The sequence below is a fragment of the Narcine bancroftii genome, chromosome 1, assembly GCF_036971445.1.
Source record: "Narcine bancroftii isolate sNarBan1 chromosome 1, sNarBan1.hap1, whole genome shotgun sequence".
NCBI classification, from domain to species: Eukaryota; Metazoa; Chordata; class Chondrichthyes; order Torpediniformes; family Narcinidae; genus Narcine; species Narcine bancroftii.
In genome coordinates, this window is record NC_091469.1 from 96,557,331 (window position 1) to 96,569,417 (window position 12,087).

Here is a 12,087-nt window from a genome sequence, read left to right on the forward strand (position 1 = left end):
GTTTTTCTTTGAATTTTTTATTTAAATAAATTTTCAATCAACATGAAGTTACAAAACAAACAAAATCAAAGACATTACAGATATATACAATCAAATACTAAAACTAAACCACATGTTGGCAAACAAATTCTGCACTATTGTTTATAAATACAAAATTTATACACCATGCCGATCTGTAAAAGAAAAGTAGAAAACAGAAAAAAAGAGAAAAAATAATGAGAGAGACCCTTCTCCCCAAAGGAAAAAGACAAAGAAGAGGTCATTCTCCCAAATAATGTGACAAAATCATCCGTTTCCAAAAGTTTTAATTACATACAGATGAAACATTACATGATTCATCCAGATCTTACTTCCTCCCTTAAGGGATAAATGTCTTGACATAGACATCACTAGGGATACTGGAGATAATGGTATTGGAGATCAGAGGAGGGAATCATCAAGGGTTAACCATGGTATACCTTAAATATGGATTCCATATTCTTAAAAACATGTAACAATTTCTGAAGTTGTAAATAGTCTTCTCCAGTGGAACATATATGTGCATTTCTGACTTCCAGCAGGTCAGACTCAGTTGGGAATCAGATTTCCAAGTAATGGCTATGCATTTCCTGGCTACCACTGAAACAAGTTTAACAAATTTTAATTGATATTTCGACAGCCTCATTTTACGTCTTCTGTCTACTAATTTCCACAATAAAAACAATTCTGACACCTGAGGCTATTGAATTCTGGTCATTTGTTCCTGGAAATGTCTTGGCCCAAAATTTACAAATCCTGGTGTGTTTCCTCCATAGTGAAAATTTTTAACAGAGAACTGCAATGGTGAAGGTGCCCACGTATACTGACACCTGTGCTAGAGTTAACGAGGATCTGCAAGTGCTGATTTGTGTGTTGGCTCTGCCTGTGAAAATCAGTGTCATTAATGATAGGGCCTGGGCTTTTGATGACATCATCAGTGAGTTTTGGTGAGTATCTACCAGTTCCTACTGCCACATTGGTACTACCCTTGTGGCTTCAAACAGAAAAAAAAAGTGGCACGGTTAGCATTGAAATTAGTGCAATGCCTTTGCAGCGCCAGCAATAGGGACTGGGGTTCGAATCCTGTGCTGTCTGTAAATAGTGTAGGTTAATTGGGTGGTGTGGGCTTGTGGGCCAAAATGGCCTGTTACCGTGCATAAAGAAATAAAGTATAATATGGCAAACTACACAGCATAGTTTTTGGATTTCTAAACAGATTGAATGAGAGGAGCAAAGTGCAGAGGCTGAAGATTTGAAATTATAGCAGAAAATGCTGCATATGCTCAGAAGGTCAGGTGGCATCTGTGAAAAGTGAAACAGAGTTAACATTCCAGCTCAATGACCACTCATCAGAATGAGTGAAGCACAAAAGCCTGCAGACACTGTGATCAAAGTGAAAAACCCAGAAATGCTGAAGGACTCAGCCGGTCTCTCAGCATCCATAGGAGGTAAAGATGTATGACTGACGTTTTGGGCCTCAGTCCTTCTTTAAAATATCTTGAAGGCCTTCCTTCGAGGCTAAGGCCCAAAACACCGGTTATATATCTCTACCTCAGGGATGCTGAGAGATCTGCTGAGTTCCTGCAGTTTTGTGTTTTTACATTGATCAGAAGGATCGCATTTTATTCCCATCATTCTTTGGAAGGGACTCCAATGTGAAACAGCTTCTCCTTCCAGAGATGCTGCCTGGCCTGCTGAGTACAATTAAACCCTGGTATCCGGCACCTTTGGGGATTGGTAGATGCTGGATAAGTGTATTTTACGGTTGCTTGAGACCTACTCTTGCAATGCCTAACTAAAACTTATCCGCTGCCTTATAATCCACTGCTTTCTGCTCACCAGACAAGTTTATTGTACGGATACCATGACAAATCTTGAATCTGCTTAACCAGCCACTTTCCTCCATATTCATCTTCTTGTGGAACTCCTTATTTTAATTTTCCTTTATTTTATTGATTTTTTTTCCCAGTTGCTTGAATTCCAGATAACAGGGGCTTTAATATATTCATTTTCTGTGGTAGTTGAGGCATGTCAACTTCAACACAGATTGTGCGCAACAGTGGTGTGGCAAGTGGAACTGCTGCAGACAGATCCAAGCCTCTGAGGAAGAAAGGTGCTGGTGTATATTCTTGGCCAACGTGTCAACATGAATGGACCAGGACTCCTGGGGACTTAATGCAGTCTACTATCTCCACCTCAGTGCTGGTGATTTTCATGTTTAACACAGAAGAGCCTTCTGATGAATGATGGGAATAAAATGGTATTACTTCAGGATGAGTGGCAATGGGTACACAATAGTCGGTGTGGATTCAATGAGCTGAAAACCTGTTTCTCTGCTCTGTGGCTGTCTGACAGTCATCAATGTTGTAACATCTGACAATAATCAGAGAAAAGCAATTCTTTCCCTACCTGTGCAGTTCTTCTCACAGCGATCTTCCGCACCATTGGAGCTGCCTTCTTACTGAACGATGCTGGTATAGATTTGAGTACATTCCCAAATGTCAGTGCTCCATACCTGAGATTATGTAGAAGTAAAAAGTTTGTCATTCACTGAATGTGCAAGGGATTATTCTTATCTGTGGTAACTGTCAGTGAATATCGTTGATCTGCAGGAGCATAGTCCTCATTGTAAGTGAAGATTTAGCAGTGAAAATTATTGATTTATTTATAATTTAGACAACTTCATTGGTAGTGCTTTTTAACCACACTCTCATTCCTCTATCATTAAGTCACAGCGGTAGCTACTCTCCCAGATCAGCTGATCCTCAAGTAAAACTGCTCCAAATCAGTTGAAACACTGGCATCCAACCAACAATATGCAAAACTATCCAGATATGTCCTCGTCACACAAGTTCGGACAAACTCAGCAATTGTTACTTTCAAGGCAAGATGGTTCCTAGCAGAAAAATGTAATGAGTCCTTTGTAGCCTCACAATTTCTCTCTCTGATATGTCCATCAACTTCAATTTGAAGTTACAAGTTAATTAACTGATCACACATGGGAGGCAACTGGAAACCCAGAGGAGACCCATCCTGTTAACTGAACCTTTCCTCTGTAACATTAAACTCCTCACTTTGAATTTGTTTTTGTACTTCTGGTCATACTTAAATATGGGTTAGCAGGCCGGGATAGCACAAAAAAACTCCGTTTATCAGTCTGTTTTGGTAACCGTGGTATTAAACGAAAACCAATAACTTGCGAATGGATTCGCATTTTGTGTTTCACCAGAACCATTTGCCCTTAGTCCAAACTTTGACTGAAGAGCTGAATCGTGGGAGTAATCTGAATGAGTAGGGCATCAAAGAGCCCTGGTATTGAGGTCAATGGCAACATGGGGCATACACTCTATGGGCTGGTGCTTTGCCTCATCTTGGAAGTTAATCATCCCTTTAACTCAAAATTTGAGTTCCTCAGAACAGTATCCTTGACTTATCTCTGCACATCTGCTTCCTCAATGCCTTGCATCATTGGTCAGAATGAACCTCACACCAGTAAAAGTTGCTGATGCTTTTCAATGGTCAATTCCGTCCACAACTCATCAACGAATGATGCGCGCTCCAGGTGTGCATACAGCAAGATGCAGACAATATTCAAGCACAGGCTGGTAAGTGGCAAGTAACATGCATGCCACAAGGGTTCCAGGCAAATATTATTGCCAACACGGCAGTTCACTAGGTATTCAATGGCATTTTGATGGCAGAGCCTCTCACAGTGAAAAGTGTGGAAATCTATAGGTGCAGGTTGGAGACTGGGGATACCCCTCTTAACTCGCATCCTAAGCCTTCCCATCCAGGAAGGTCTTGAAATTAAACAAGATAATCTGCAGATGCTGGGGTTGAGCGCAATACACAAAAGTGCTGGAGAAACTCAGCAAGTCACGCAGCCTCTAGAGGAAGTAATACGATTCTTCAGGCATGGCATTCATTCTACAAACCTATGAAGTCTGAAGCGATCTGAAGTATGCAGAATGTATTCCGACACGTTGCGGCCTGTAATATCCACCAGAATGTCGCCCGTCACCACTTTCTTCTGCGGTGGGTGACCTCCAACTCCACTTGGGCAAGAGAAACCTGTCCCCTGCATTGAACAGCTGCATCTCACTGGCTCATGGATTGAGTGTCGAACGGAAGGAGATGACGTGAATGCATCTGGAAAATAAATCATTGAACAAAGTAACTGTCTGACTGAGTTGTGAGTACAAAGTTTCAGGACTTTGACATTTTCATAATAGGAATGCAGACTCCCTGATACCAGGGTGCCCCTTAGTTATCACATGGGTGGGAGGGAAAGTGGGGAGAGAGGGGAGAATGGTGGAGGGAGAGGGGAAGAGAGGGGAATGTGAGAGGGGGAGAGTGTGTGTGTGTGTGTGTGTGTGTGTGTGTGTGTGTGTGTGTGTGTGTGTGTGTGTGTGTGTGTGTGTGTGTGTGTGTGTGTGTGTGTGTGTGTGTGTGTGTGTGTGTGTGTGTGTGTGTGTGTGTGTGTGTGTGTGAGTAAAATCTTAAACACACATCCTGCAGATGCAGTCACTGTGGTTTTTGATCTGCATTTCACAATAAGTAAAGCAATGCATATTTGAGTAGGAAAAGTTTGCAAGGCTGCAGAAAAAATAGCTTGAGGGTAGACAAGTTGACCTTGGACATGTGGAGTTGATGGGCCAAGTGGCCTCTAATTGCACTTTAACCATTTTCTCTTAGGGGTTGCAGAAATAGAGAAGGGTTACGAGTCAGAATGGCTGATGCCACAGTTGAACACAAGCATAATTCATGGGACAAGCAGCATCAGCAGGCTCTGTGAATGGAAATGAGGCAAGTGCTTTGGATGTACTTGTTCCTGGAGGGTGAAAGACAGGAAGACAATTGGGAGATGCTGGATCATGCAAGACTATTGGTTTTCAGTACTTACAATAGCAGAGAATAGAAACACAAAAGATATACCTGACACAATAACTTTTAACATCAGTCCAAACAGATTCATGCCAAAAATGCTAATAGGGCGGCACAGTTAATGTGGTGATTAGTGCAACGCTATTACAGTGGCAGTGACCTGGGCTCAAATCTGTCTGCGAGGAGTTTCTATGTTCTCCTCATGATCATGTGGGTTTCCTCTGGTGCTCCAGTTTTCTACCACATTTGAAAAACATATGGTGTTTGTAGGTTAATTGTTGTATGGGTCGGACGGGCCTGACACTCTGCTGTACCTCTTGAAAAAACGGTTTGTGGATGACCATGAAAAATATAGTCATTTTTGTTACCCAATGCCATTTAACTTTTAAATATATTTAAACCATATATTTATAGTAACAATACTTGGGACATTATGCCATCTAGCCTAATTACCTTACAATTAAAATGCATGTAATTTTTGAATATTAAAATCCACACCACATTATTGAAAAGGTACAAAGAGGTACAAGGACTGCCTAAAGAAATCTCTTGGTGCCTGCCACATTGACCACTGCCAGTGGGCTGATATCGCCTCAAACCGTGCATCTTGGCGCCTCACAGTTCGGCGGGCAGCAACCTCCTTTGAAGAAGACCGCGGAGCCCACCTCATTGACAAAAGACAAAGGAGGAAAAACTCAACACCCAACCCCAACCAACTAATTTTCCCCTGCAACCGCTGCAACCGTGTCTGCCTGTCCCGCATCGGACTTGTCAGCCACAAACGAGCCTGCAGCTGACGTGGACATTTACCCCTCCATAAATCTTCGTCCGCGAAGCCAAGCCAAATAGAGAAGAGACTTACATAATAAATTAGATCTATTTGCATGATAGCTTGCTTTTTACATCAGTCTATTGACCTTCTAAACTTCCCATATAAAATTAATTATGTTGAAGACCTCATTCAACTCCTCGTCAAAAGTGCCAAAAGACAGCAACCAAAGGAATAGAATCGAAGACATTTTAGTTCCCTCAACAAGGTTAATGAACCCAAGATACACCCTGTTTAGATTAAGGTTTCTCGTAACTTCATCAACCTCTAAATGGATGCAGAAAATATTGCATGTGCTTGAAATCTGAAATAAAAGTAGGAAATATTCAGATCAGTCTTTTATTATTAAACTTTTGGTCTTGGTCAATATTTAGCCTTTATAAAAATCACTAATAGAAATTCAGTCGGTTTCACATTGCAATTTACTGAATCTCATTGAGGCAAATTGGCTGCCATGTTTTCAGCAGTACAGGACAACCCCAACCATAATAACTCATTATGACATGGACGAGGGCCATTCATCCCATTGGATCCATGCCAGTTCACAAGAGAGCAATTCCATCAGCCCTGTTCTCATCCCCGCACCCCCCACCTTCTTTCCCAGCAGTTTTGCAATTCTGTCACATTCTCCGTTGATCGTTCCATAATTTTTCCACACCAAGGGCAATTTACAGTAGCCATTTGATCTTCAAGCATGGATTTGAGATGTGGAAGAGTTCCAAATGGGAGAACATGCAAACTTCAGGCACGTAGTATTCGAGGTCAGGATCAAACCTGAATGTCTGGAGCTAAAAGGTGGGAATATTTCGTATCTCTACTGTTAACCTCTTTGGGTACCGATGTGAAAATTTAAAATATTTGCCCTAACGTGCCCGCACCCTGTTGCAGCTCAATTGTCAAGATGAACAGGAGGGGTCTGATCACCTTGGGTTTAACCTACAAGGATAGTTGTTGGGCTTATAAGTTTGATTTATTTTGCAGAATTGATCTATACATTCCTCATATATTACAAGCATACTTTGTGGGTCCAAAGTCATCCATTATCCTAATCTTTGTCCCTGCTGCTAGAGCACTGTCAAATGCAGTTATGTATTTCAATAAATCAATATCATGTTTCCACGAGCAGCTCAGATCAGGGGAAAACAGGAAAATGAATTTTGTTTTTGGATTAAAAAAACATAAATTTTAGGACCAAAATGCATGTACAAACTCCTGTGTGTCTCCAAAGATATCAAAGTTTCATTAAGATTATTACAAATAATGTTGGAAAGCATGAATTTTTGGTCATTTATTTGAAGATGTTTGATGGAAAGTCAGCAGACAGCAGTGGATACTAGTGAAGACAAACAGTTTGAATCTACACTAATGAGTTGTCAGTCAAGAACAGTACCTATCCTGTCTTAAAACATTTTCTGGATGTTAAATTACAACCATATTAAAGATAGATCTTCCTTCTTTAACCTTAAATCCAGAATGGTCTGCAAAACATCTCAAAAGGCACTACATGAGATTCAATGTCAATTTGAAATCAGTGCCTGATATTTGATGGGATGGAGTGAATTGAAGGAGAGTCAGAGTATTAGTGGTCTTACATGCAAGTACAAGGTAGCCTCGGGCAAGCTGTGAGCTTTTATTTTAACATTCCATCCTTTTTTAGCTCAGTAGTTTGATTTTTCACAATTAATGTCAATCCAGTCTTTACTCACAGCCCTGGAAACAATGCATGACACATTATTTCATTCCTCAACATCACAAGATCTGGAAGCTTACAATGGACCAGAAACACTATGTGTGTTCTCACATTTGGATCATATGCTGAGTGCAGGACAGATGCCAACTCAGGGCTCAGCCCTGCAATTGGACAGCTAAAGTCCCTGAAGGTCAGTTGTTAGAGAACAGGACAGTGGAGATCAAAAGGCAGCTTTGGGTAGTGAAGTGTGGATGGGAAATAGTGGAAGATGATCAGGGAGTGTTGAGGAAAAAATGGTGCTGGGGAGATAATGGTGGGAGAGAAATGGATAGGAGCCATAAAGATAATTGTGGGATCTGGGAAGTTGCTCAGTGGTGAGGTGGAGAGCATGAGATAAGCAACCTGTTTCTGTGCTGTTGTGTTCTAAGGTAAGAATGAACCAAAAGATGGGCCATTTCTCATGATAAAGGCAAAGAAAATGGCAGCACTGCTGGAGCTGATGTAATAGCAGCACATCTGCTAGTGTGGACCCAGAGGCACTGGGCAATACTAATGGTGACTCTTTGTCTGCCTTACAGTAGGCAGATGGCAATTTCATGTAATATTATATGTTCTATACTATATAATGACAAAAAAGGAAATTTGAATCTTGATAATAGGAGCTCTATGTGTTTTAAGGAATGGGGCCAATTCTAAATCAATCCAAAAATCAAAGATCCTTGAACTGAAAACACTTCAGGTCTACATAGTGTAAAACGGTTTTCAGTTTGATTTACCATGCAGGCCAGATTGGTGTTCTCTCCCTTACCCCAATGTTTCTCTCAGGCCCTAGAACAGAGCATGGCTGTGAGGAGTGTTGGGGTTACAATGTCCTCTCAGGCCACCATGAGTGTTGTGATAGTTGATGGACCAGCAGATCTCTCCTTTCTTCAGTTCCATATATTTAGAGGGTTATCCTTCCCAGGAATTACTTACACCTCAGCTTTAGCATGTAGTCTCTTGTGGATAAGAGCAAATGTCCCACTTTGTCAATCCTGTAGCTATGATGATCAAGTAAAACGTTATGCTCCAGATTTACACTTTCACCAGTGACTTAAAGCCGCATCATCTTATATTCTTCGGTACCTTTATATGGTCAATGTAGGCTTTGAATGTGTTGAGAAATGAAGAATATCTTGAGAAGCACTAGTGAAATGTGCTTTGCAATCTATTTTGATTGTTCCTCTGAAGATAACCCATCCTGACAACATCAAGAGAAGTGACCAGCCTTCCAGGACAACATACCTTTCATTGTAACGGGCGATGTCAAATTCCACATGCGTGTTCCTTCATCCGCTCCCATGTCAGGAAAATCTGATGGTGCCGGGGACGGGGGCAAAGGAACAAAATTGGAGAGTGGAAGTCCTTGTGTGAATGAGTCCAGGCACATCGAGTCAAAGTACTTGGATGCCAGCATCTTGGTCTCGCTGGTTGATAGATTCAGCGTCTGTACCAGCTGGTCTAACGTGCTGTTGTATGGGGTCTTCAGGACGCAGGTTGCTCCAATCCCCGAGGGTAGGTAGAAAGTGTTTGTCAGTTGTAGGGGGCTAGCATCAGGTGACAACTTTATCCTGCATTAGAATGAAGACAAGGTAACATTTAAGGTGACCTGCTTTATTCTAGATTTACTCTGCATTTGACAAAATTATAAATTTTCCCAAGCATGACTAGTGAGTGGCAGGGACCAATGAAGTACTGTATTTGGTTTGGGTTGTTTAAAATGACATGACATACTGAAATTTTATTTGGAAACTGGAGAAAATTCTGCAGGCTATTTTTTGGTGCTCAATAGACAAGAAGAATTCACGCAAGGGCTGATTGCCAGCTTTTCCGATATCTCGTTTCATGCTACGCCTCCGTGTACTGTATATGCCATTGTACAGGATGACTCTGTATTGGACAACCCCCAGAATTTTCATCTAAAAAAGTTTCGAGTAATACCCTTTGAATAAGACAAACCCCCACCCCACCCCCCACCAAATCTGTCCCTTACAGCTGACCAGTGGATGCTATTAAAAGCAAATCACAATATTTTAATAACAAATTACCATACAAATGTAATTTTTATTTGGATATTTTCAGCTAAACTACTGCCGGCTCCAGTAACAGGTCATTTAAAACCTGTATCAAGTGGACAGCAGTCAGACTGGGCAGATAGACCCCACAGGAGAGCGCTGAGACTTCGCAGGTAATTAATGGGGCATACGCAGGATTGCATTGGATACGGCGGGAAGATGGTGAAGGTGTTGCGACTTCGTCAAGGGAAAAATTTTAGATACTTTGTATAGATCGACACTGATTTTAAGGTGGAAATTTTAAGTTTCGTATCGTCCTATAAAACGGCATATACAGTATTTCTCATGACATAATAAAGATTGCTCTGGTGAGTAGAATTCAAAATACCTGTACTCATTTTGCTCTTCATTTGCATATGGTATAAAGTTTCCACGAGGCTGCGTGTAGTTGTGGTACTGGGATGGGGAAAGTATCAGTGGAGGCAGGTCACCTGAAAAGATGAAGCACATGACATAAAAGCTCCAGAGCTAACCACATTGTGATGGCTGGACTAAAAGCATCTTAACCAAGTGACCCTGTCAACACAAGGAGCCGTAATTCATATGACAATGTCAAGTACCTATTTCGGGCACCGAGAGAGCCACTGTCATTGCCACGCATACAAAGAATGCTGGGAGCAGGATCTGCGAGAAGATACTCTTGGTGTTGCGTTTGGCACAGTGGTAGCGCTTCACTATCAGTCCGTAGAACTGACACAGCTTCAGCCAGGAACCTTCCAGCTTGGTACTTCCTTGACCTTCCAAAACAAAGTTCTTCAGGTCTGGGTCTGATTCCGCTGTAAACAACAGATGGAAAACAAGAAACAAGAATCATTATCGATCATTCAGAAACCAAAGTTCAAGGGTTCTTTTCATAAAGAGAAGGAGCAAGCTCTCTTTCTCTACCCCTCCTCCCGCTCCCACCCCCTCTTTCTCCCTTTTATCAGACAGCTTCCCTCCTTACCCCTCTCCCCCGTCACTTCTCAGAGTCTTTCTATTCTACTCTCCCATTTATATTCACCTAAGACCTCTTACTTGTCAGACTGTCCTCCTCCCCTTCCCCTCCCTCTGTCTCTCTCCTCCATCCCTCTGTCTTCCTTCCTTCTCCTTTCAGAGAGCTACCTTACCAAACCTCCCTTCCCTCTCCCCATCACTTCTCAGCTTCCTTCTCTTCTACCCTCGTATCTGTATCCACCTATCGTCTCTTACCTGTTAGCCTGTGGTCCTCCCCCTTGTCCTTTCCTCCTTTATCCCCACCTCATTCAGGCTTCTACCTGTTTTTCCATATTCCAGATGTAGGGCTCAGGCCTGAAACATTCATTGCCCTTTACTTCCTATGGATGCTGCTGAGTTTCTTTGGCACCTTTGTGTCATCCTTCCCATTTGGCATTCATAATGTCTAAATGTGGGGAACCTCAATGATTTTAGCTTCACCCTACCATAGATGCCCTCTCAGTTCTTTCCATCTCTCTGCAACTTAAAGCATACTCGTCTTCTCACTTTTTCCAATTCCCAACATTGCCTGAAACGCTAACTCTCGTTCTCTAACCACAGATGTTGCCTGACCTCCTAAGTCTTATCTTGCTGAATATTGGCTGAAAAATATACAAGTTTTCTATTATTTTCTATCGAAGTGATTACCTGGCAATTTCCCACATCACACCAAATTAATCCATTCCCTTACCATCTGTATCCTTCTGCAGACCTCACACAATACACTTCCCCATGCAACATTTCATCAACGGTCCTTTAATAATGCGACTATTTAAAGGTTGCAAAGCTTCCAAACTATATCGAAGTGGTCAATATTCTGAACTAATTCCCACCCTAATCCAGCCTTCAATATAGCATTTCTACAGGAAGGAGGTATACTTTTTATACATGTTCTGCTCCTCAACGTGAGGCCTGTTATCAGGGGTCAATGGAAGTATACCAAGAGGGGATCCTACCACAGGGAGGGGGGGGGGGCATTACAATTATTTCCTTCCTAGCGAAGGAGACATGCTAACTGCTACTCCATTGTGAATGTCCCAGTGCGTTACCTGGTTTCAGAGCATTAATGTTCCAAGTGGAATCACAGAAGCACAGAAGCAGGCCAAACAAATACTGCTCTAGGTGTTCCTATTATTTCCTCACTGCTGGGTGATGATGCAAGGTGAACTGCAGGAAATGCTGCAGACCTTCACACAAACCCAACCTCTCCTCCATCAACTGTCTCTGAACCCCGCCACTGTCTCGAGAAAACGACCCAAGTTCAAAGTTCAGATTTATTGCCATAGTACAGACATAACATCACATACAAATCTGAGATTATTTTCCCCCTGCGGGCCAGGAAGAATTTCTACTTATCATTAATGCAAAACATTGTACCAAGAAAAGATGCACAAACAAAAGAGAGAAATTAAAACAAAGAAAGAAATGCAAAATCAAACTGTGCAATACAGAAAAAAAATTCCGTAAGAAATAATGTGAAGAGTAAGACTCCTTAAGTGAGTCTCTGATTGAGTTTGTTGCTTAGGAGTCTGATGGTGGGGTTCTGGAGCCTGTGGTAGAGGTCTTGTAGCAACTGTACC

The 12,087-nt window shown here is 41.8% G+C and overlaps 1 protein-coding gene across 4 annotated transcripts in view; it reads right to left on the bottom strand.

The window, feature by feature from the left end:
• abca2 (ATP-binding cassette, sub-family A (ABC1), member 2) overlaps positions 1-12,087 on the bottom strand; it is a 478,875-nt gene that overhangs the window by 74,826 nt on the left and 391,962 nt on the right. For all 4 annotated transcript variants that reach the window (XM_069932956.1, XM_069932974.1, XM_069932964.1 and 1 more), the window contains 5 exons: positions 10,096-10,311; positions 9,864-9,966; positions 8,706-9,031; positions 3,954-4,167; positions 2,428-2,533 (listed from right to left, as the gene is read on the bottom strand). In XM_069932956.1, the coding sequence (XP_069789057.1) occupies positions 2,428-2,533; positions 3,954-4,167; positions 8,706-9,031; positions 9,864-9,966; positions 10,096-10,311 (965 nt within the window). The remainder of the gene's footprint in view (positions 1-2,427; positions 2,534-3,953; positions 4,168-8,705; positions 9,032-9,863; positions 9,967-10,095; positions 10,312-12,087) is intronic.